This window comes from Pelophylax lessonae (genome assembly GCF_965119305.1).
Source record: "Pelophylax lessonae genome assembly, chromosome: 3".
Classification (NCBI taxonomy): Eukaryota; Metazoa; Chordata; class Amphibia; order Anura; family Ranidae; genus Pelophylax; species Pelophylax lessonae.
In genome coordinates, this window is record NC_138770.1 from 576,643,991 (window position 1) to 576,669,738 (window position 25,748).

A 25,748-nucleotide genomic window follows, 5' to 3' on the forward strand; every position below is an offset into this window, starting at 1 on the left:
TTGAAGCCTTTCAATGTTTCCCATATAAGTCTATAGTAACACTCTGAAAATGCACTGGCAGACGTTTGCGGCGCATTAAAATACATTTTAAAATCCTGCCGGAGAAAAAGGATGTCGCACAATGCCCTGTAATGATAGGGGAGAGTATAGCATATCCCACAATGCCCTGTAATGATAGGGGAGAGTATAGCATATCCCACAATGCCCTGTAATGATAGAGGAGAGTATAGGATGTCCCACAATGCCATGTAATGATAGAGGAGAGTATAGGATGTCCCACAATGCCCTGTAATGATAGAGGAGAGTATAGGATGTCCCACAATGCCCTGTAATGATAGAGGAGAGTATAGGATGTCCCACAATGCCCTGTAATGATAGAGGAGAGTATAGGATATCCCACAATGCCCTGTAATGATAGAGGAGAGTATAGGATGTCCCACAATGCCCTGTAATGATAGAGGAGAGTATAGGATATCCCACAATGCCCTGTAATGATAGAGGAGAGTATAGGATGTCCCACAATGCCATGTAATGATAGAGGAGAGTATAGGATATCCCACAATGCCCTGTAATGATAGAGGAGAGTATAGGATGTCCCACAATGCCCTGTAATGATAGAGGAGAGTATAGGATATCCCACAATGCCCTGTAATGATAGGGGAGAGTATAGCATATCCCACAATGCCATGTAATGATAGAGGAGAGTATAGGATGTCCCACAATGCCCTGTAATGACAGAGGAGAGTATAGGATATCCCACAATGCCCTGTAATGATAGGGGAGAGTATAGCATATCCCACAATGCCATGTAATGATAGGGGAGAGTATAGGATGTCCCACAATGCCATGTAATGATAGAGGAGAGTATAGGATATCCCACAATGCCCTGTAATGATAGAGGAGAGTATAGGATGTCCCACAATTCCCTGTAATGATAGAGGAGAGTATAGGATATCCCACAATGCCCTGTAATGATAGGGGAGAGTATAGCATATCCCACAATGCCCTGTAATGATAGAGGAGAGTATAGGATATCCCACAATGCCCTGTAATGATAGGGGAGAGTATAGCATATCCCACAATGCCATGTAATGATAGGGGAGAGTATAGGATGTCCCACAATGCCATGTAATGATAGAGGAGAGTATAGGATGTCCCACAATGCCCTGTAATGATAGAGGAGTTTATAGGATGTCCCACAATGCCCTGTAATGATAGAGGCGAGTATAGGATGTCCCACAGTGCCATGTAATGATAGAGGAGAGTATAGAGTGTCCTGCAGTCACTTCCTTCTATGCACTTCCTGTTTGTTGCTTGAAGATGGCTTGCCACTTCTGAGGGTAGGAACGTAAATCAAGATAGAGGGCAGGAAAGTGCCCTTTAGAATATCTGAGATAAAATTGGATGTACCCAATAGTGCTTGGATGCCCTTCTCCTCTTTCTTTGCTCAGCCAATTGCTCATACCTCAGAATCATCTGCAGGAGGCCGAACATCTGATAAAGCATAGTCAAGGAATCCATGCTGCTGCCTTCCCTGTTAACCACTTGCCGACCACATAATTGTAAATATGCATCATGTTTTTGAAGTTAGCCATAACCCCGGTATAACTTCTTTCTGTCTTTCTGTCTTTCTGTCTTTCTGTCTTTCTGTCTTTCTGTCTTTCTGTCTTTCTGTCTTTCTGTCTTTCTGTCTTTCTGTCTTTCTGTCTTTCTGTCTTTCTGTCTTTCTGTCTTTCTGTCTTTCTGTCTTTCTGTCTTTCTGTCTTTCTGTCTTTCTGTCTTTCTGTCTTTCTGTCTTTCTGTCTTTCTTCTCACTGATCACTTTTATAGGTGGTGGGAGAGGTGCCATTACTTGTGAAAAAAAAACAATAAAAATGACAAATCTTTTATTGTTAATCTTATTGCAATTTTTTTTTTTCTTACCAAAAATTTGTAGTAGAAAACTAATTGGCCTAAAATGTAAAAACAAATTTTAGGCTTTTACATTTTCTTTTTGTAATGTTTTATATAGCAGAAAGTGGGGGTATATATATATATATATAAATTTTTTTTTTTTTCTTTTTAATTCAGAATTGTCCTTTTTTTTATCTTTATAGCGCAAAAAATAAAAATCACACAGGTGATCAAATAGCACCAAAAGAAAGCTCTATTTGTGGGTAAAAAAAGGAGATCAATTTTATTTGGATACGGCGTTGCATGACTGTGCAATTGTCCATTAAAATAATACAGTGCCAAATCGCAAAAAATGGCCCGGTCATTAAGGGGGAAAATCTTCCGGTCCAGAAGTGGTTAAAGTGTATGGAAATCTCAAATCTACATATCTTTGTATTAAATGTAGGAGTTTTGCTGTCAACTTAGGTTTTTGCTTAACTAAAAATTTCCACAGCTGTACCGAGAGAAAAAAAGCCAGATCTCTTAAAACTGTTGTATGCTATACCATGCTCATTTTTCTAAAGGAAAAGAAATAGGTCATTAAATGCTGCTCTTTTGAAACTAGAAAGACCAAAACTACTATATGGAAAAACATTCTTTTTAAAAAATGTTGATGTTTACCACCCTTATATCTTAAGTATTTTACCTAGAAGGAATTTCTATTAGATGTTTTAAACTAGAAGGACCAAAATTTGTTGTATAGTAAAACATTTTTTTGTATTGTGCAACATGTTGTGACGTTCCAGTATTTCTTGCTCAGCTTGCTTCAGGTAATTTGGTTGTTGTGTGACTCTGTTTTGTTTGTCCAACTAACCCCCCGGTCATGCATTGCAGCCAATCCTTATGCATGTTAGCTTTCTGTGATGTAGAATAACCCTACATATCTGAAATAATATAGAACCGAGTTCAGTGCAGCGTAAAAAAAAGTGAATTAATTAAAATAAGTCCATATAATTTAGTATGTCGTGGAGATAAGGATGTCAGTCACAGTGGGAAAAGGGGTGTCCCATATAGACACGCATGAAGGGTGAGTTCAGCCTGTCCACCACAGACAACTGCAGCCTCTTACCACCTTGACTCCACCTGTATGTTTAGCAAGCGCTCTCCCACATCATGGGGATAGATCATCCATCGATCAAGCCACAATAGAAATACCAATAGCTCTGGATAGCAGGAATATGTAAATAAAAAAAAGGAAAGATCTAGTGCTCTCTGCATGAAACATTATTAAGATAAAAACAACCTAATTGAAGGGTATGTGTAAAAATGTAGTGGTAAAGAGACCGTCAAACCATTAAGATGACCACGTCATAGCTCCTCTCCCGTACGCGTTACGTCTGTAGACGGGACTTCGGTGGGATGGGAGCCACACGGACAACCCACTCCTAAATGGCACTTGCCATAGCAACCAGACGCTATCGGATCTGTCTCTCAGAGAGGCCAGCTTTTTACCTTTTTTTAAAAAAAAAAAAAAAAAAAAGCGAGGCCGGCTCAGCAACGTGCCACATTAAGGGAACAATCCCAAGATAGGCGGCTACATTGCTGACCACATTAAAGGAGCACTCCATCCTATATTAAGACATTTAAAACCAAGCCATATTATATACAAACCAAATAAACCCTCATGTTTACAAGAGTGCAATAAGATTGATCAAATTCCTGTTTATATATATTTTAGCAATCACGTATGGAGCCCTCTATGATAAAAATGCAGCAATGGCCCATAATGATATAAGGGGGCAATGCACTAATATATTAAGGGGCAATAACTCCTCCAACATACTGGTATCATTGGAGGGAAAAAATACATAAGATAATATAAAATAAAATACATTCACACAGCGGCCATCATTTCACAAAATATAAATCACAAGTATTAAAAAATGAGAAACTATCAGAAATAAAACAATTAAGATCAAAGTCCACATTCAAGCCAGCAGGGGTTAAGACTTTAGTTTCATAAATCCAAAATTACTCTCTACGGCTTAAATAGCATATAAAGTTGCCACCCCTCTACTGCCTGTTGACCTTCTCTATACCCCAAAACTAAAGGTCCGTATGGTGACAAACCCTGAAATGCCTAGACACACTGAGGCCCTTCTTGATGTTTATATGCTCTAGTTCAGTGATGGCGAACCTTGGCACCCCAGATGTTTTGGAACTACATTTCCCATGATTCTCATGCACTTTTCAGTGTAGTAGAGCATCATGGGAAATGCAGTTCCAAAACATATGGGGTGCCAAGGTTCGCCATCACTGCTCTAGTTGCACATGCAAGGCCATAGACATCCTGCCAATATATTGAAGCCCATGTTTGAGCATGTAATCACCTTGAGTCATACAGGTGATCAGATCTCTCATTTTGATACGGTTTCTGTGCAGTCAAAGAGCTAAACTTCTTTTTGTTTTTCGTTTTAGAGCTAATACAACCTGCAGACCTGCCACACGCATAAAATCCCAACAAAGAGGAAAAAGTCTATTGTCAGGTTTTCAAGGAAACATGAGGCGCTAACACCTAATAAGCAATAGCTCTAAAACATAACCTCAATAAATAGTATAAAATAAAAAACCACCAAAAAAGTGCTTGATATCTGTGCACAAATGAATTACCTATAAAAAAAATCGGTGCTGGTGCAAATTATAAACAAATGTAAAGATATAATGTAGAAGTAAAGTGCTGGTGCTCTATATCCTACACAATCCACGTGTAGTGAATAAGTGTGCTACAATGGATAAATATGCTTCATGCAATATAGATATAACAGATCAAAAAGTGACACACCATATAAAAATTACACAAATGTAAAATTGCCAAAAGTCCATAAAAAATATATTGTGAATATTCCCCAAAAAAACACATGATAATTTCTTGTGCGTTTTTTTCTTAACGTGCTTCTTCTGTTACTGGGGTGCCAAAGTTACGCAATGGGTGTCTGATCCTTCACCCAGTGAGCTGAGGTCACTTGCCAGATGCACCCAGGCCTCAAAAGACCTATGGTGCAGGTAGAACTTTTTAAAGGTCTTTCAGCAACACCCCCCCTTCTAGGTGAAGATTCAGGGGTAATTTTTCCTCTAAATGGATTGCTCAAAACTCCTGTGTGAGTGGCTCAGATTCCAAGTGGCTCAGAAAATAACAGGGAGGAAAAACTCATGGTGCAGTATGTATTTATTGAATAAAAATAAACCGAAGAAAACAACTCACATTTTCTGGTGTCACACAGGCAATGTAAATGACGGGCAAGGGAGCCGCTAAGCTGATCGCTAGGAGGCTGTTCCTTCCTTCCACGTTCCACACTGTAATTACCGCAAACCGGATGTGACGTCAGACGTGCTGGACCTCTATTGTCAGGTTTTGTTTTGGAGGATCAATCACTCCAAAACCACTCCTACATGGCTCCAATCCCGCTGATGAAGTCCTGCCTATGGGCGTAACTTGTATGGGGGTGGAGGAGCTATGTAGGACATCACCCACAGCCATCTTTATAGCTTGACTGTCTGTTTACCACTACATGTGTAAAAACACACTTGGCTTACTTAAGTACTCAATTTTGTAATTGTAAGTGAGTTTTTATCTTCCTAAATAGTGTTTCATGCAGAGAGCACTAGATCTTTTTTTTTTTTTTTTTTTTTTTAATTTGCATATACCTGCAATCCGGAGCTATTGGTATTACTATTGTGGCTTGATCGATGGAAGATCTATCCCCATGATGTGGGAGAGCGCTTTTCCCACTGTGGCTGACATCTTCAGCTCCACAACATACTATATTATATAAAGTTATTTTATTGATTGGATTTTTTTTGCGCTGCACTGAATTCTGTTTTATGTTATTGAAGGGTTGTGTTTTTGTCCTTTTAGTGTGTAGCTGGCATTTCTATTTTTATTTTGTGTATCTGCTCTGAATGTTTTTCTATTGATATCTGAAATAATGCCATTGTCACTGCTTCCCTAGCAAACATGGGCAATTGTAGAGCATCAAGAATTTAGCCCCCATTTTACAGTTGGCAGGGGATCTTCTCCCAGCACTTGCTGTCAGTTTTTAAAAAGCATGGCCGTGTGGAGCTTCTCCCTCCCAGCTGCGTCATTCTGTGAGTAAGAAAACTACAACTACCATCAACTGTTGCAGCCTATGGCTTGTAGTTCTCAATTAACAACCAGGGTGTGGGAAGAGCTCTAGTAGTTATTTTTCCTGCTATTCAGTAACTGCATCTGCCTGTCCATATGAGGTATGGGCAGATGGCTACACTGACTGCAGGAGACACCAAAGATTGCAGGTGTAATGCTTTTACAGGCTTTTTACATGCAAAAAGATGTGAATTTTTTTTTTTTTTTTTTTTTTTTTTTTTTTTTACAAAAGTGAACTTTGCCTTTTTAGAGGGAGACACAAACCTTGGCTCCTCCGGTAAAGCCATGTAAATAGCAGCCATATGTAGCATGTGCAAACATCTGAGATAGGAGTCTCCTTTGTAGCTAAAGCTCGTGTTAAAATTATTCTGTGCACTTCCGTAATAAATAGGTACGTTACGCTATCGGGTTAGGGAAGTAATAGGACCGCTGATTTGAATGTTATCAGCTTTCCCAGATCCAGGAACCATAAAGATTAAATACAGAATTCGTTTTTGTAATTAACTTTATAGCAAACATAGAAGCTCCTTTTTTATTGCTGGTTGTGTTTTCATTTAGGTTGAAGTTCTATTAACCACTTCAATACTGGGCACTTTCACCCCTTCCTACCCAGGCCAATTTTCAGCCTTAAGCGCTGTTGCACTTTGGCAATTGCTCAATCATGCAACGCTGTACTCAAATTCTTACTTAATTTTTTTTTTTTTTTTATAGGCTTTCTTTTGGTGGTACTCAATCACCGCTTAGTTTTTGTATTTATTTAAAAATCCTTTTAAAATGCAAATGATAGAAATATCCAGAGAGAAGAGGCAGTGCTATGGCTGATTCAGGTGTCCTCCATTTATATATGCCAACAAGGAAAATACTAACTGGTACAGAAAGCCGTTTTGTTGCTGCTCCGTCATTGTCCAGTCACAAGCTTGCGCAGCAAGGGGACCTTCTATGTTGCTTCTCTATTACCCACACATGTTGGGGCAGGGATGTGACACAGTGGTGTTTCTTTATTAGTCATTCACCAGTTTGGGACAGGGAGGTGGCCTAGCTGTATTGCTTCTTTGTTGTCCAATCACAGGTTTTGGGCAAGAAGGTGACCTAGCTACGTTGTAGAAGTACAGTAGAGAAATGTTGGGTCACCAGGCTGGTGTGTTGCGTGGCAGGGATGGCTAAATCTCAGGTTTGATAGACCCAAATACAAAACATTTGGCAGGAAAAACTGCTCCTATAGGTGTATTTTAATGTTGTATTGAGCTATTGAGGACATCCTTTTTATGGGCCATTTTGTTTTTATGTAAGTTCCATTTTGGAAACCTAATAAACGTGTTCATATAACCTAATGGTGGCATGCTAAGGCAAAATAAAACTAGACTTTGCAAGCTGCTAAATTGTGGTTAAAGGGAGTTACCATAACTGATTAGAATCAGTGATTTGGATACCACCTGCTTGTAAATAGCCCTGTCAAAACTCTGACTCTCACTGCATGACCTGTACACGCTTCCATTACCTGATCTCATTTATCATGGAAAGTTTTTACTCTGGCCTTCCTCCAGATTTAATGTCTATTCCACTCTGTTCATGCAGCCGAACCTGCAGAATTTTTTTTTCTCCCCACTCCCTCCCACAAAACTACTGTAAAACTCTCTTATAGAAATTCAAGTGTTTTTTTTTTTTTTTTTTTTTTTTTTTTTCTTAAGGGAAACAAACCTTATAAGGACTGTGATGGTGTCATTAGCTATGTAGTGAGCACTGCATTTGGAAACTCTGGAAAATTCTAGTTGAAATATTGCACCATTGGAGTTACTCAGAGGCATTTAAAGCCAATATGTCTGCAGCGTTAAACTGGAATATTGGGTACAGGTGTTGGCCTTTATTCTCTTGATGCACCCATATGCTAACCTTCAATTAATTCATACCTAATTAGGTCAATTAGTACCTAACAAAACAAAAAAAAAAACACTTATTTTATTTGAATTTTACTGCTGTTACCTGCTCTGGACATACCCCTTGTAACAGGCTGCCTTTAAAGAGGCATAAGGAGCCTTTTAGGTCTTTCACCTCTGCACACTGTTGACGCTAATGGAGAACAGGCTGTACTTGATCAGCTTCTTCCAAACCCTAGAGCACCTGGGGTTTGACACCTGTGGAACCTCCAAAATGCTCAGATTTGAGCTCTTCCTGGTTCATACTTCAGAGGAGATCAGTGAAAGGATATTCATTGATCTTCCCCGTCTCCTTCCTGGCACCTGCCATGATGGTTCTGGCCACCCTGGAGGGATTGCTAAGCCTGGGACATAGGTGGGGGGTCAGCATGTTACAGCATGCTTTATAGCTGTCCAAATCACTTCTGCTAAAAAGCTGGAAGTTTTACTGGCTGCTATAGCCAAAGAAGATGTAGAAGATCTAGTTACATTTCCCGTCAGAGGATGGCAAAAATGGGTTGGGTCAAAGTGTCCTTTCACACGGGCTTTCCGATCAGGTCCGCCTGTCAGTTTTTTTTTTTTTTTCAGGCAGACCTCATCGGATGCTCCATGCACCCCTATGGAGCAGCGGATATCAGTGGTGACCTCTAAGCTGACACCCGCTGCTACCCGATTCGATCTTGTTCGTGAAATCCAGACGGGTGGAAACTCTATTTTCCATCCGTCTAGAGGATCGGATGAAAACGGACAGGCGGTCCGTTCTAATCCGATCTCCCATAGAGGATCTGACAGGTCTGGCTCTACAAAGTAAGTGGAGACGAAGCTGTCATCTGCCTGCTCAGCTGGGATCAGCGGATCGATCCCCGCTGAGCAAAACGGAGTCTGCCGGCCGGAAAGCCTTTGTGATAGGACCCATAGTTGTACTGCTCCCCCCTACCACCACCTTAACCACTTCTGTACTGGCTTAAAATTATTTGAATACAATTCTATGTAAGTTGAAAAGGAGGGTTGCACACTGCTGATTTCTTCCACAAAGACTATCTGAGACTGCTCAGACCAAATACCATGGCAGAACCATATTCTGTCTGCACAGTCTCCAATAAAGTTACTTGCGGATGATACCAGCTGTGTGGAACACTCCTTTTCAGACTTTCTTCATCTGGTACAGAAGTCTGAGTGAACTCTGCTGGTCTGCCCCTGCCCTTACCCGCTTGCCGACCATATAACTTGCATATATGGTGGCTCTACTGCGCAGAATAATGTACCTAGTATGTGAACCTGCACTTCCAGTTCTGGGGCACTGCAGCTTTAATTGGACACAGTGGGAGCTGATTGGTGGGTACTGCGGACTCTGTTCGCCAGCACCCGCCGATGCCTTGTTTACATAGGCAGACTACTGTTCTTCCTGTGTACCAAAGCAGATTTCCATTCTGTCAGTACATAAGGCATGGGTCCTTTGTTTAAACTAAACAGGGGCACCGATCCATACCCTTCTTCCTTCTTCTTCTTTCTTCTTCTTCCCGTTAAACTAACTCTGTGCCGTATCGCAAAAATGGCCTGGTCATGAAGGGGGGTAAATCTTCTGGAGGTCCAGTGGTTGAATCTTGAGAGAAGTTCAGGATTTTTTATTTTTTCCAAGAATCCTATTTGCCTAGGTGAATGCAGCATTGTTTCAATGCTGTATCAGTCCCCCGCCGGCTCGGAGACTGAGAATCGAACACCGCTATTCGCTTGGTTCTTTGAGCTCCATGAGCAGAAAGCTGGTGACTTTTAGTCGCACGCTCACTGGAGTGCTGGGATGTGGATGGGGTGGGAGCGGCTGTTTCAGTCTCTCCGCAGCTTGTGGAGGGGGTGGGAGCGGCTGGCTCAGGCTCTCAGCGGCTCGTTGAGAGCCTTTGACCAGTTCAGGGTTGTGGGCGTATCTCAACCATATCATCGTATTCCTACCCCAGCCTGGACTGGAATCCAACGTCAGCCAACTGCTGAAAATAGGTTACAAAAGTGCAGAACAAACTGCACTCGTGACCTACAATGAGCTTTGGCTGTATTTCTCCATTAAGTTTTTACTAAAACCGCAATAATCAAATGCAGAGGCAATTATTTATATGCTCAATAGTAGATACATTCTATATAGTCCTACCAGGGTGGATTTGATTTAAATCAAATCAATTTAAATCACGATTTAAAACCTGATTTAAATCACTAGTAAAAAGGCTTGATTTAAATCCACTCGATTTCAGTCATAATTTTTAAATGGCAACGGTCATCTGTCCCGCAGTGGCTCCTCCTCTGACCTGCTGTTTACTCACCAATGGTCCCATTCACTTCATTTGGATGGCTGGTGATGCGGCAGTGACACAAGGTGAGGGACGTGGAGGCAGCAGGTGAGTGGATGCCTGCTAACGGGCACTGCCATAATGGATCTGAAATGACGACTGGTGCTCTTTAAATGTAAGGACTCACTCTTGCTGCAAGTTAGAATCTTTAATATTTGCAAACAAAATGAAGGTTTCCTATTTATATTAAAAAGCTGTGAGGTTAGTAAAAGAGCGATGTCAGAGTGGATTGAATCATACAGTTTGTAGTGTACATAGATTTGCAAAACAATGGGATAACAGCCCATTCAGACTAGCGCAATCCGACTTCGAGGGGCGACTTGGTCGCCTGACAAGTCGCGCTAGTCTGAATGGGCTCTAAAGGAATATTTCTGAACTTTGTTTTATCTCATGGTTACTGTGAAATTGTGTGAATGCATCAATGCAGTGCATGTTATCTTCGTTAGCTTGCAGAGCTTGGAGTCTTTCAAGGAGTTTACCCAAAAAATTTAAATATCAGAGTATACAGCCTCATGCTACATAACTAAGCTCAATTTCATGCTGAATAAACAAAATGTATTAATGTATCCTAAATGGAAAACTATCTTTTAAGATAGATTTGTACTCCAAAAGCTTTTTATTATCTTAAAAAAATATATAATCGTTGATTTTCATCCACCCTAAGTTTACAAATGCAACTGGTCCTTTGAGGGCAACCATAACGCTGATGCAGCCCGCAAAGAAATATGAGTTTGACAACCTGCCCTAGAGGGAAAAAAATGGATCTTGTGGAGCCCTTGCTAAAATCAATTTATTGGAAGACAATGGGAAGAATGTCCCTTATACTGGTGATTGGTGAGGAGAATGTGCAATGTGTACAGTGGTGGTGACAATGGCACTCTTACTGAAAACCAAAAAGATCATTGTCATACCACTGGCCCTGCTGCTGCTGGCACTAAACCTGAAACTACGCAGTAACCAGACCGTCATTTGTTCAGTCAATTGGCCATAGCTCAGGGAGCCCCCTAGCAATCTCTGGGGGAACCGCAGTTAAAAAAAGGCTGTTCTAGCCAGTCAGCATATCTGTGCCTGTCTGTGTCAAGTGCCTGTTTTTGCTCATGAAGTTGTATAAGCGGTATCTGTTTAGGCCAGAAAATTGCAGCCATGGCCAAGTACAAAACCTGCTTTACAGTCTTGGTAACTGTTGAAGGAAACTTCAACCCAGCACAGTTATATTCCTTAATCTTTGTTTTACCAGCAGATAAACCAGCAATAAAGTAGAAGCAAAAGCTAAAATAACCCAATTTTTAACCACTTAAGCCCCGAAAGATTTTACCCCCTTCCTGACCAGGGGGTATTTTGCGATTTGGCACTGTGTGACTTTAACGGACAATTGCGCGGTCATGCGACACTGTATCTAAACGAATTTGACGTCCTTTTTTTCCCACAAACAGTTTTCTTTTGGTGGTATTTGATCACCTGTGCGTTTTTTTTTTTTTTTTAATCATGTACTATAATCAAAAAAAGAGCGACAATTTTGCAAAAATAACAATATTTTTCACATTTTCTTATGAAGTTCCCCCCAAAAAAAATGTAAAAATCAAAATTTTTTTTAAAATTTTTGGCCAATTTGTTTTCTGCTACCCATGTTTGGTAAAAAAAATTGCAATAAGCGTATTTTGATTGGTTTGCACAAAAGTTTTTGCGTTTACTAACTAAGGGAAAGATTTTTGTCTTTTTTTTTTTTTTTTTTTTTTTAACGAGTAATGGCGATCTGCGATTTTTTTTTTTTTTTTTTTTTTTTTTTTTTGTGGGACTACGATATTGCGGCGGACAGATCGGACCCTTGACTGACATTTTTGACACTTTTGGGGGTACCAGTGTCATTACTACAGTAATCAGTGCTATACATATGCACTGTTACTGTAAAAATGACACTGGGAAGGAAGGGGTTAACTTTATTGGAGAGGGAGGGGTTAAGTGTGTCCCTAGGGGCGTGTTTCTAACTGTCATTGGATGTGGCTGTGTGTGTAACAGCACAGATCAACGATCCTACATAGCAGGACCGAGTGATCTGTGCTTTTACACAGGGGAGAATGACAGGCGGCTTTGTTTACATTAGCCGCCTGCCTTTCTCCCTTCACAGCCGACGATCGCGAGTGACCGGCGGACATCGGGTCCGCCGGTCACACGCACGGGCTTCCTAGAGAAGGGGTGGCAGCGCACCTCCGGCGGCGCGCTCGCCCCCTATTGGCTCCCAGGCTAGTGACGTACCGGTACGTCACTTTGCCTGGAAGGGGCTGACCGCCGCCGTATATAGTCGGGCGGCGGTCGGCAAGTGGTTAAGCTTTGCCTCCCAATGATTTATTCTGCTTAGTTTGTAAGACATCTCATTGTAAATGCCTTCTATTATTATTATTTTGAGTGGTCAGATGACCATTAATCTCAGTCCCCTTGTAAGTTAGCAACTGGCTGGAGGGAACGCTCTCCTCTGCCCCTAATGGCTAGAGTAGTGGAAGTGGGTGACTTCAAGGTCCCTGTATAAGTCCGCTACATTGTCGGCTCTTTCGAGTGAGTTATTTTAGCATCTTGGACATTCATGCAAAGCTAAGTGTAGGTCCTTTTTTTTGGTATGGATAGTCTTCCTCTGTCTTCTCCACAGTTCCTCCAATGTAAGGCCTTCATCCAGGTGGCATTGTTGTAACCGACCTCTGATTTCTCTGGTTTACTCATTAGTTATAATGAAAAGCCTACTTAGTGTGCTGAGGTACTGAAATTACAGAATACGGAAAACTTTACGGTCATAATGTGTTGCCTCAACCTTCCGCTGGTAGTACAAGAATTGGCCTGGATGGAATACCCCAGTACTGTAATATCAGTAGTGGTGAGGATTTGTAGGCCAAAATACCCGGTCACCAGACTATTTGTTTTTTACGTAAACCTTTGTGTAACATTTACAACGAAAAACCCCTAATGTAAAGAGCCAAGTAGGATTTTACAGGTACCACTCCAAAAAATGAATTTAAAAGTTGAACATTTTATTAAACCATTTCACATAAAATGGTTGATCTTTAATAAAACACCGGGAGAAAATGGGGATAAAATACATTTTGGCATGCTACAAAATGCACACAATCATGTTACAGCATACAATAGAACACTTTATGAATAGAATTGCCCTGAATATGATAATTGCTTGGGGGCTCCAGCAGGTTGATGTCTTTTTACTCGTTTCACGCGACAATGCCTGCTTCTTCAGGAAGAGACTGCTACGGTTAGAAGTATAGCGAAAGGTATCACAAATCCTAGAACGCCAATTTCCTTGAGATATGCATGTTATAATTATAAATCCTCCAATACAATAGCTGAGATCTCTATCTGTTATGCATGCTGAAAATGAACATAGAGAATAGCTGAACAGGCCATTTTGGATAGGAATGAAAGGAAAGGGCATTTTATATGCCCCTTTTTCCTCATGGGATAAGTGGCGGGACAATAGGGGTACATTTCCTAGTCAGTTTTTTCCCTCAGTTTTTTCCCTCAGTTTTTTCCCTCAGTTTTTTCCCTCAGTTTTTTCCCTCAGTTTTTTCCCTCAGTTTTTTCCCTCAGTTTTTTCCCTCAGTTTTTTCCCTCAGTTTTTTCCCTCAGTTTTTTCCCTCAGTTTTTTCCCTCAGTTTTTTCCCTCAGTTTTTTCCCTCAGTTTTTTCCCTCAGTTTTTTCCCTCAGTTTTTTCCCTCAGTTTTTGAAGCAGGATTCTGCCTAGGGATAGCCTGAAAGAGGTGGGACCAGTGTGTACTGACAGGTGATAGGTTCACCTGTAGTAGACACATCCTCTCTGCTAGAGAATTCTAGAAGTTTAGGTAGAGCCTATATAAGGTGTGTACGGTCCTCAAGGGGCTCATTCGCCTCAGAGGACAGCAAGCTGTGCGTTCCCCCAACCCCCCCTCCCCTTATGTCGCGGCTGTTATGTGGTAAGTCACCTTTGTAACTATGCAAAGGGGGACAAGTGGTGTTTGAAGTTTTCTGAGAGGGGTTTTAATGAAATTAATCTGCTTATTTTTATTGATATAGCCTGAGCTGTAATGGCTAGGCTGTTTTAAATGTTTTTTAAGAAGTTATTTAAATTATTACTATTTATTTAAACCAATAATAATCGGCCGCGGCCAATTTAATCCATATTATTGAGTCTTGGGTTTTTATTATGTGTTATTTAAGAAACTTACTGCCTACTATCCCATGGAGCAGTTGGGGGTGTGGAGGGGAAAGAACATCAACTGCTGGGAAGGGAGGGAGTGAAGCTGTTGCTTTGCTAAGCACAGGCAAGTATTAGGGTTACATTGAAACGGGCCATCACCCATTAATCTATTTTTTTTTTCTCTTCCTTCCCTCTTACACAATGGCAGATCATTTTATCATTTTTGTAAATGTTTAGTAACTCTCTTCTTCCCTTTTTTTTTTTTTTTTTTTTTTTTTTTTTTTTTTTTTTTTTTTTTTTTGAATTTGCTGCACAAGATAAAAATGATGTAGGCATATGAGCAGCAGTGACAGTATTTTTCTGTATTTTTAAAAAAAAAAAAAAAAATTTAATTTTCCTTTTTCTGAGGAATATTTAGAGTACTTCCAGGTATGGATATTTTATGCAGCTACATTGGTCCAGCTTGGAAGCTGGAAATCACTCCAAGCAGACTTTGCTACTCCAATGACTGCCACTTTTTTCCGAGTCCCGTGCCGGGCACAGCTGCCCTGCTGCATTAGGAGCGCAGGAGGTCAGTTGATCGGCACGATCACAAATCTGAATGCTTTGCATTTTCTGAAATGAAAAGCATTCCCTGATCAGGTGGTGAAGAAGACTGGGGGTTATGTAATGCCAACACCTTTCCTAGGGTGACCATGCTGCTCCAACGTGGTTGTGAGTCTAGCAATGCAAAGTGTGGTAATAGCAGGACTAAAAAAAAGGGGGGGGGGTGGATGAGGTGTGGAAAAACGAATGCAGCCAAATCTATGGACCGATAGGCTGAAATACCATTCATTTTCATGCTTTGGTGTTTAGATGGGTGTTCAGTTATCTGCTGCAGTGGCAAGGTGACAACCTCCTTGGACCTCTATATACTTGATCTTGATTGGTAATATGTCTGCATAAGAGCCATGCAATTTTTCATTTTTAGAAGGGTTCTCTGTGGTAGCCTTCATATTTCTCTTAGTACTTGTTTTCTTTAGATTCTGGTTGAGGCAGGATTTGAATTGGTTGTACTATAAACACTGCAAAGTTGTTCAGCATTGGTTAGCACCAGCTAGGGTCCTCAGTGCGAGTCCCAACCAGGACATTATCTGCATGGGTTTCCTCCCACACTTCAAAGACCATGCTTGTAGGTTAATTGGCTCCTTTCTTAATTAGTATGCATATGTATGTGTGTGAGAAAGGGGTCTTGGATCGTGATTATGTGCTGCATTGGTTAGTTTGCTCCTTGCATTGTTTTCATGACATTGTGCTAGCTCTTTCTTGCTGTGTTCTGACTTAAAACAAACTGATCTTGTACTGATGTCATGAATTCCTTGCATGTTTCACATTGTGCCCTGCCCTGGCCTAGCTTGGTCCTCTCACTGATTTGAAGCTGATAAAGTCCTATTATTGGTGTTTGGTGAATTGTACATTCAATCCTTTTTGTTTTATGTTTATTTTTTACTATACCTGATTTCAGGGCTGTCGATTAGGGGGTACCACTGGGCCTGCTGTATTGGACTGGGCTCCATCAGTTCAGCAAGGGGTCCTGGACAGGAGGGGGTTATTTGTGTGGCAGAGGGGCAGTTAGAGGAACTGATCTTATTTGGCTCTCCTTGCAGCAGCTTAAAGCAGTCTTCTCCTCTTCCTCCTCCTCCCTCCCGCCAGCTTTCAGCTGCTGCAGGGAGAGTCGTATATAGGGAGAGCCCCTCCTCTCCCACGGCCTTCAGCAGCAGGAGGTGCAGATCCTATTTTGACAGGTGTGTGGAGACGGGGCAGGGGAGGGCTGGCAGCCTTAGGCCTGGGGGGCAAGTCCAGTCAAGTGGCCCATTGAACCATTGAATTGAAGGGCCAGGTGGACACATCCTCAGCTGAGGGGTTTTAAGCTGGGACTGTGGGACCTGTAGTCCACTAGTTGGGCGTAGCGGGCATGTGTGTGACACATCCTGAGCTCTGCGAGGATCATGTTGGGACCTGTAGTCCTTCTCCTTATGTGGGGTCACATCCCTAAGGACTACAAGTCCCAGTATGAACCGCTGAGATCCAAGGATGTGACCCCTTGGATCTCCTGGGTTAATGTCTTAATCTGTAGTCCTTCACTAGTTGGGGGGGGGGGAGGGGGCAGGGGTGACGCATGCTGAGCTGAGGGGTTCATACTAGGACCTGTAGTTCTTCACTTTTGGGGGAGCCACAGTCCCAAAAGTGAAGGCCTACAAGTCCTAACATGAACCCCTGAGATCGAAGGGTCTGAACCCCTCCAAAGCTCAGGATGTCACCCCCCCCCCCCCCCCCACCAAACTAGTGCAGGACTAAAGGTAACAGAATGAACCCTGGCTGAGATCTAAGGGTGTGACCTCCTCCTATGCTGCCAGCTCATGCCCCACAAGACACATGCTCTAATTCATTCACTGCTCCTGACCATTGCTGGGACAAGGTCATTCAGTGCCCTGGCAAAGATGGCAAACTGCCCCCAAACCCTTCCCCACTGGGTGAAAGAGGGGATGGGGCTAGTTGTGGTGTAATGTATATGACGTGCTGAAATAGCAATCGCTATGGTACACCACAGTGAAAGGAGTTTAAAATCAGTGCACAAACACAGTATGGGGTGATCCGTGGCAAATAAAAATGTCCGTGTGTCAGTGGTGTCACCAAAAGGAAAAAATGTCGGTGGTGTCACCAAAAGGAAAAAATGTCCCTGTGTCAGTGGGGTCAGTGTGATTGGCATCTATGTCCGTGGAATGAAGGAGGGGAGCAGCGTTCTGAGGTGTACATGGAACTAAAGGGCTCTAGAGCGTTCTGAGGGAGAAAGGGGGGCTCAAATAATTCTAACAGTTTTTTCAGATGTTCAGCTATCATTGCTTGTGTTTGAGAGGCAGTGAGGAGGCATAATCACCTCCTCACTGTGTTTTAATCCTAAAAATGCTGACCCTCTGTGCTGCAGCCCTGTACATTACTTGTGGCTGCAGTGCAGTTGTGGTCCAGGCCCATTCATGGTCTCTTGCCATTAGTTTTGCCATGTGTACAGCCCTGAGAGATTGCCTATTCAGCTGGGTGTTTGAGGGTGGTAAAACCATGGCTCAACCACTTGCATTTACCTCTCCCTACCTGCCTGTGTGAGATAGTCCTAAGGCCTTGCTTACACTTGTGATTGGGTAATGTGTGTGTGTTTGGGGGGGGGGGGGAGAGAAGCGGGCGGTTAAGCCATGGCTTTACTGCCCCAACCTGCCACATTCAGTGGGCAGTATAGCCTGCTGAATGCAACTTGTTTCAGTGCAGCCCCTGATCAGTGTATTCTGACAGCGCAGGGTTCTGCTGTTAGAATTCAATGTCCTGGCGGGGGATTCCTTCATCCACCCCCTTTGCCTGTCAGTGGTAATGTGATCTGAGCTTGTGCATGCGCAGCTCCATATTTACAGTCCACTCTGTGGGCTGCTGTGATGTGACTCCCGTGTGCATGCATGGGAGTGATGTCACCATGGCCTGGCCATTTAATCAGCTAAGCGTTTGAAGACTGGGCACAAATAGAAGCGCTAGGGAGCTCCGTTTGCTGGCTTTCTTTTTTATAATGCTAGTATGCAGTGCACACTAGCACATTAGAATTTAACTACCTTGTGCCCACGCTGTAGCTGAATGACGGCTACAGCGCGGACCTAAATTGCCGGAAGGGCGTACATTGATGTCCTCCCGTGTACAAGCGGCCTGCGCGCTCTCTGCAGAGCGGCCCAGCTCGCTCTGTGATCAGGGAGTCCTCTAGATTCGCCTGATTGGAGTAAGGGGGCGGTCCTGCCCCCTTACCACGTGATCAGCTGTCAGCCAATGACCGCTGATCATGTGAAGTAAACAGCAGCTGGCGATCAGCTGTGCTGTTTTTGTTTTTTTTTTTTCTCACACTATCAGTGTGAGGAGAAAAAAAAATAAACGATCGCTGGCCGCTGGCTGCTGTCAGAGGGACATCGGTCCCGCAGAGGGGAGGGGCATCTGTGCCTACCAGTGCCCCATCATTGCCCATGAGTGCTGCCTTTATCAGTGCCCACCAGTGCCACCTCATCAGCACACATCAATGAGTGCCGGTTCACACTTCCGCATGTGCGGCGATCGCATGTAATATCGGAGCGCACTGCTCCTTCATTACATGCATCCTTCATTACATACACTTTGTATGGCTAAATTCGCACTGCACCCGCACAAAAGTCTCACATGAGGCATTTTTTCAGCCGCATCAGGATCGGATCGCACAGTGGTTCACACTTGTGCGATCCGATCCTGTGCGAACTGTCAGATCGCACTGCGATATGCGATCAAACTGGGGGTGTCAACATTTCATTGACACCCCCAGCGTATCGCATATGGCAGTGTGAACTGCCAGATGTGCGTTTGCGATGCGGGAACAGGCTGCAAATTCACAGCCTTCCCGCAACGCACAAGTGTGACCCGGCACTGAAGGAGAAAAATTACCGGTTTCCAAAATTTTATAACAAACTAAACTTTTTTTTTTTTTTTTTTTTTTTTTTTTTTTTTTTTTTTTTGTTCAGCAAAAAATAAAAAACCCCAGTGGTGATTGAAAACCACCAAAAGAAAGCTCTATTTGTTTGAAAAAAAATGTAATTTGGGTACAGTGTTGCATGACCGCGCAGCTGATTTACTGCAGGACTGTATCCGTACTTGGGAAGGAGAAGAGATGTGTAGAGGGAGGGGGAGTGAAGCAAAGGGTAGCAGGACTGTAAGTGAATGCAACTTACAGGAAGGAAGACGGAGGGATCCGGGAATGAGATGGAGTTGATAAAGAATAAAGAGAGGGGATATTAACCACTCCAATACAGGGCACTTTTACCCCCTTCCTGCCCAGGCCAATTTTCAGCTTTTAGCGCTGCTGCATTTTGAATGACAATTGCGTGATCATGCAACACTGTACCTAAACCAAATTGATGTCCTTTTTTTTATTTCCCACAAATAGAGCTTTCTTTTGGTGGTATTTGATCACTGCAAGATTTTTTTTCTTTTTTGCTAAACAAAAGACCGAAAAGTTTAAAGAACATTTTTGTAAATACGTTTTTTCCTGCACTGATGGGGCGGCACTGATGAGCAATGATGGGCACTGGTGGGCGGCACTGATGGATGGCAATGATGGGCAGCACTGATGAGGAGGGAACTGGATTGGCATCCCTGGTGGCTCTAGTGGCATCCCCCAAGGGTCTGCACTGGTAATCAATCCTCTGATTCCCAGCACAGACCCCCCCCCCGTCAGGAGAGCTGCTGATCGGCTCTCCTCTACTCGCGCCTGTCAGGCATGAACTGAGGACAGCCCATCAACGGCACTTCCTATTTACTATGTGACCAGCTGGGATTGGACACAGCTGGTCACATGGTAAAGAGCCTACGTCATAGGCTCTTTACCAAGATCGGAGATGCGGTGTGTCAGTGACACACCGCACCACCGATCGCTGCTCTGTGCGCCCCACGGCTTATCCTGCTGGACGTCATATGACGCTCAGTCAGGATAACTTAACCACTTACTGGCCATCATTCTGCTATAGGACGGGCGGGAAGTGGTTAAACTGCAGTCAGAAAAGAGATAAGGCCGAGTTGGGGAATCCAGACGTTGTGCAGAGGGAGAATGAGTCCCTCCTGTCAGTGAGGCAGGAGAAGTGGCTGAAGCTCCCTAGGCGTGGAGGAGGAGGAGGGAAGATTCTCCTCTGCTCTGAATGCTGGGGCCTCGGCCTCGCTTTCCTCCTCAAGACCATGACATCACTGGTTGCTAGTCGCCAGGCAATCCTAGCAACCAGGCCAGAAGTGGAACAGGTCTCGGCCAACCGGGTCACTCTGTAAATAAAGTGGAGCTGCTGCTGCAATGGTGGCCCTTTCTAGGGGCATCAGATTGGCCCGGGCTTTATTGCCCACATCACTAGGCGGGCGATGCTTGTGCGAAGAGTGGGCTCCCTGTGCTCTTCAATCTAAAGCCTCGTATCAAGCCACACGATCAGATTATCGAACGATCTGTCGTCCGTTTTTTGTTGCATGCTAGTCTCATGTCGAAAGTGAAGAGGTTACTTTCATACCAAAATTCCCGTACGACCGAATTCAACTTCAGAAGTGATGTCATGTGTTGAATTGTTTTGTATGTGTTCTTTCGTTTCTGAACATTTCTAGTCTTGCTCTTATGATTTTTTTTCAGATGGAAACTGTACTAATTAAACGAAAATCGGACGTTGTGTCGACGTACAATAAAAATTTTATAGCCTGCACATCCAGTTTTTGTCGTCCGAAAATTTGTAATTGGCTGTAGAAAGCACTATACTAACAATCCGAAAATCAGCAGATCGTTCGTCAGACAATTTTCCTTCCGATTTTTTTTGGATCGTGTGTACGGGCCTTTAGAGTCTGAGCAAGATGACTTTTGGTCCAAACTAATCAGTAGCCAGTGGGACCTGCTCTCAATCATGTGACCACTGTGACACCCATCAGTGGTCACCTGATTGCCAGTCCTTCCCGCCCTCCGGGCATACATACCCTAGTAAAAAGAAGCCAGGGCTGGGTGGGAACGGGTTAAAAACCTCAGCATTGAACACGTGCTCTCATTAGTGAGAGGCACTAGAAGATGTATGTAGATTTTAAAGGATTTACCTTTTTAAAAAAAAAAAAAAAAATGCACATTGTTTTGCAGATAAAAATGTGCATTTATTTTTACGTGCATTTATTTTTACTTGGAGCCTGTATATCATTTTATCTGTGATCTGCTGGAAACACGCAGATTTGTCTGTGTAGGTTTGCTCGTACCTGGTATGGGAAGACAGGTACACACTGACAGGAATAGAGATTGAATGATCATAGCTCAATAGCACCATGGTAGTTAATTGAAACTACAAGCCGACAGCTGCAAAGGCTGATGGTGCTTGTAGTTTCCATTTCACGGAGCACTATGAATGAATGACCCGCACGGCCACGTTCTTTTCAAACCATGACAGAAGGTGCCTGCTCCTTGTCACTGGGGAGGGGAGAGACTGCAGCTGCTGGAACATGTTACATGTTGCACCCAAAATACAGGTGGAACATATAACATAACATGTTGCAGAAGGTGAACTTCTCCTTTAACGATGTGTCCTCTGTGGGCACCAGGGCCATTTTGGATGAGAAAGGTGTACTACGGCCTCATGCTCACTGAGTTTTTACCCAGCTCTTCCGAAATGTCTTTTCTCCTGGCAGGAGAAGAGCAGCGTGTTTTTAAAAAAAAAAAAAAAACACGCCTACAGCCGCATTTTGCAAACACGTTAAGACGTGTCAATTGTTTGGGAATAGTTCATCCCATTGGTCAGAATATTAGTTTAATTTGCCAATTGAAATTAATGGTCAAGCGCTAAACCTGCCTAGCATGCAGGCTAATTAGGTATGCTTTCTGCTAAAAATGTTCCTCTCCTGAATGCGCAAATGGTGAAATGCCCCGAAAAGCAGTGTTTTTTGATTCCCAGTGTGCAGAAGGCCTCCAATGGGGGCAGTGACTTGTTCTGTACAAAGATGGGTAAAGTGCTGGAAAGGTAGTGATGGGGGTGCATCTGAGAAAGTTGTACAGGTACTGCTGGACAGCCATGAGCACAGCTTCCCCTAAAAAATGAATGGGACTACAATTCACATGTGAATTATGAAGAGGAGCCAACCTTCGTACTATTCTAGGTGGGCTGCAATTGTGTGGGAGGTGGAAAAGTTTATTAAATGGCAACTTGTAGTAAAGCTGTCCTTTTTAACATTAGAATGTTTTATTGCTCTCCAGTGGTGAAACTACTGTAAAGCCATAGCAGACCATGCAACTTACTATGGGACCCATAACCACAAGGGATGCTCAGCGATGTTTGGCTACCAAGTGATTTATGCGAGTAACCATACGGACAGACGAAAGATTGTGTTTTAGAAACCTCTATACATCTGTACTAAGAGCCATAAAATCCTGGATCACTTTGAGGTAGAGATGTGAAAGTCAGGGGGTCCCAAAAGTATCCCCCTATATCCTCTCAACTTCAGTGACCATGGTCAGTATATAGGAGTTTATAGATCATTATTGAACAAAATCTCTCTTCCTTCTTCTTTTTCTTTTTCTTCTTTTTTTTTTTCTCCACCTGTTTTAGGAGTTGCACAATTGTGCTTTCGGTCATTCTTGTGTCAGTTATAGCTTTTAATAGCTAATTACAAATTAAAATATTCAGTATCTTACAGTAAGCATTGACTCATAGTGACTAGTCTAGTCAAATGCAGTCGTTGGTTGTTGCATAACAGAATTTCCCCTTTATTCAGTGGTATTTCTCTTCTTTTTTTTTTTTTTTTTTTAGTAATACATAGCTGCATTTATATCTGAAAGGACTGTGTTCTTTTGCCCTTTTAGCCCTTGGCACTCAAATGGATTCTTAATGGCTTTTACTGATACAGCCTTGTAGTCTATCTTACTGATAACATGAAATGTTTTTTGCTTTATAGACTTTGATGTGAACTCCACCCAAAAGGGAAAGTTCTGCTTTAAGGCTTCTGCTCCTGTTTGCAAAATGGAGCTTTGGGTTGGTGGAGGGGGGGGGGTTACCCGATACTTGACAGGTACCTGCTCTCACTACCGCACCGACCGCCAGGCAATCGGAAGCGTAAGCTCTCCTCCTCAACCCCCCCCTTTGCTTTTTTTTCCCTTCTGCAGGCTTCTGGGACACGTGACAGGACTGAAAGAGCATTCACAGTGTGCAGAGCTGCTCACGTATGTGCAGTGGACACCCGGTTGTGAAGCCACAAGCTATCACAGCCAGGTGCCCATAGTAAAGATGCTGGAGGGGGGGGGGAGAGAATACAGGGGGAAAAAAAGTCTGTCGCTGGATCATGGGACAGGTGAGTGGTGGCTGTTTTAAAGTTAAAAAAAAAAATATATATAATTTTATATTTTGTTTTTCTAGTTGCTCACATTTTTCACATAGGGGACTAGAGCTCCTCCTTTAGATCTATATTTAGATTTCCCTCTTCCTTTCATGGAAGCGGTCACAACCCAACCATTGTAGATTTTCATCTATCTGTAAATGGACACCACAAAATGTCCTTTTTTTTTAAAAAAAAAAAAAAAAAAAAGTATATATATTTTTAACCTATTTATCTTTTTTATTGGCAGGTATGAGAAATGAGTGTTGGAAGGAGAAGATTAAAATTGGTGGGGATCTTAATGATGGTAAACTTCTTTATCTATGTCATTGTCGAAGTTTCAAAAAGCGACAGCCAAGACAAAAGTGGAAAAGGACAGGTTCTCTTGCCACGTGGCCAGTTCTGGAAGAAATATACAGCAAGCAATGCTTATTGGAATAGGGAGCAGCAAAAGCTGGACAGATTGTACAATCCAATACTCAACATGCTTAACAATGTTACAGTGGAAGAGATGGTGGCTTTCAATGCAAGTCTGCTGAACTCCTGTGAAATGGACACAAATATACCATCTGAAATAAAAGACTTTGACAGCCTACCAGACCGATTTAAGGATTTCCTTTTTTATTTAAGATGTAAGAATTCTTCCCTCGTTTTGGACCAGCCGGATAAGTGTAAAGATAAGCCCTTTTTGCTACTGGCCATAAAGTCCCTGACGCCACAGTTTGATAGAAGACAAGCCATACGGGAATCTTGGGGGAAAGAGATAAAATTAAACAACATGACTGTTGTACGGGTGTTCCTTCTTGGACAGACTCCAACGGAGGACAATCATCCAGATCTTTCAGGTCTGATTAAATATGAAAGTGATATGTACAATGATATCCTCCTTTGGAACTATAGGGATACTTTCTTTAACTTGACTCTTAAAGAAGTTCTCTTCCTGAAGTGGGTAAGCCATTCCTGCGCAGATGTCCAGTTCATTTTTAAAGGAGATGATGATGTTTTTGTAAATACCCATCAGATCCTGGATTACTTGAAGACTTTATCGGCAGAAAAAGCCAAAGATTTATTTATCGGGGATGTGATCAAAGATGCTGGACCCCATAGGGACAAGAAGCTGAAGTACTACATTCCTGAGAGCCTTTATGAAGGCTCCTACCCACCCTATGCTGGTGGTGGAGGCTTCCTCTACTCTGGCAATCTGGCGTTAAGACTATACAATGCCACGTCTAGGGTCCTCCTTTATCCTATAGATGATGTATATACTGGAATGTGCCTTGAAAAACTTGGGCTAGCTCCAGAGAAACACAAAGGGTTCAAGACGTTTGATATAGAGGAGAAACATAGGAATAACATTTGCTCCTATTCTAACTTAATTTTAGTCCATCCCAGGAAGCCTCAAGAAATGATTAAGATTTGGACACAGTTACAAGACTCTAGTTTAAACTGTTAGAGGAGTGCAGGCGTTAGGCCTTGCCGAAGGATTTCTCATTTTTGCACTGTTAATGTTGTGGGAGCTTGTGCTAGGAGTACATGTCTTTGTCACACAGAATTGTTTCCAAAGACTTTGTCTGCTTTATGTAACCAGAGTCTTTGCTTAGCCTGAAGTATGTTAATGTTTATGGTTTTTCGTTAGGGTTTTTTTTTTTTTCTGACGCAATTAGTCTTAAGGTATAGTTTAAAAAATACATGTATAGACAGGATTTCCAGAAGCTTTTAAATACGCACACATTTGTATTTATTTGGATAGTACTTCAATTTAAATGGGAACACTAGTTTGTCAAGTTGCCTAATTTTCCATGCAAGAGAAGTGTGCAAGCCATAGATATATGTAGAATTACAAAGTTTGTGTTTTTTTTGTTTCCCAGCATACAAGGTCGCTAGGTGACCGTTTTGAGCAGTCCGTGATCTTTATCAAGCCAATTATAAAAGGAAGCAGTATACTGTACATATAGGGATCAGGTGGGAAATGAGGACACAAGCATCATAACATCTAGACCACAAATGACCCTTACAAAGATAAATGATGCATAGCCCAACAAACAATCCTCAAAGCCCATGAAAAAAAATATAAAATTGTTAGTGACCATTCAATTCATACAAAGATACAAATTATCTTCTTGGTGTACAAAGAGTCTCTAGAAACCTATTCCTTTCTTTAGGAGCTGTTTGCACTCCCCACCTCCTATGGGGTTTGAGAATATAATCAATTGTCCTTTTAACAGAATCACGTGGACAGCTTCAAAGGAGGCCCATCTTGGCTTGAATGCTGCAAGGTTCTAGCTCTCGCCCTTTTGTTCTTACACCAACATATTTTAAGCTATGTGGGCTTTCTATCAAATATACCACATATGCAGACTGGCATATCA

General features: G+C 42.5%; 1 protein-coding gene across 1 annotated transcript in view; it reads left to right on the forward strand.

Moving 5' to 3' along the window:
- The window catches only part of B3GNT2 (UDP-GlcNAc:betaGal beta-1,3-N-acetylglucosaminyltransferase 2), a 64,226-nt gene extending 39,009 nt beyond the window's left edge, over positions 1-25,217 (forward strand). Inside the window, exon 2 of the mRNA XM_082252355.1 lies at positions 23,630-25,217. Coding sequence (XP_082108481.1) covers positions 23,639-24,832 — 1,194 coding nt within the window. The 5' untranslated portion in view covers positions 23,630-23,638 and the 3' untranslated portion in view covers positions 24,833-25,217. The remainder of the gene's footprint in view (positions 1-23,629) is intronic.
- Positions 25,218-25,748: the final 531 nt, after the last annotated feature.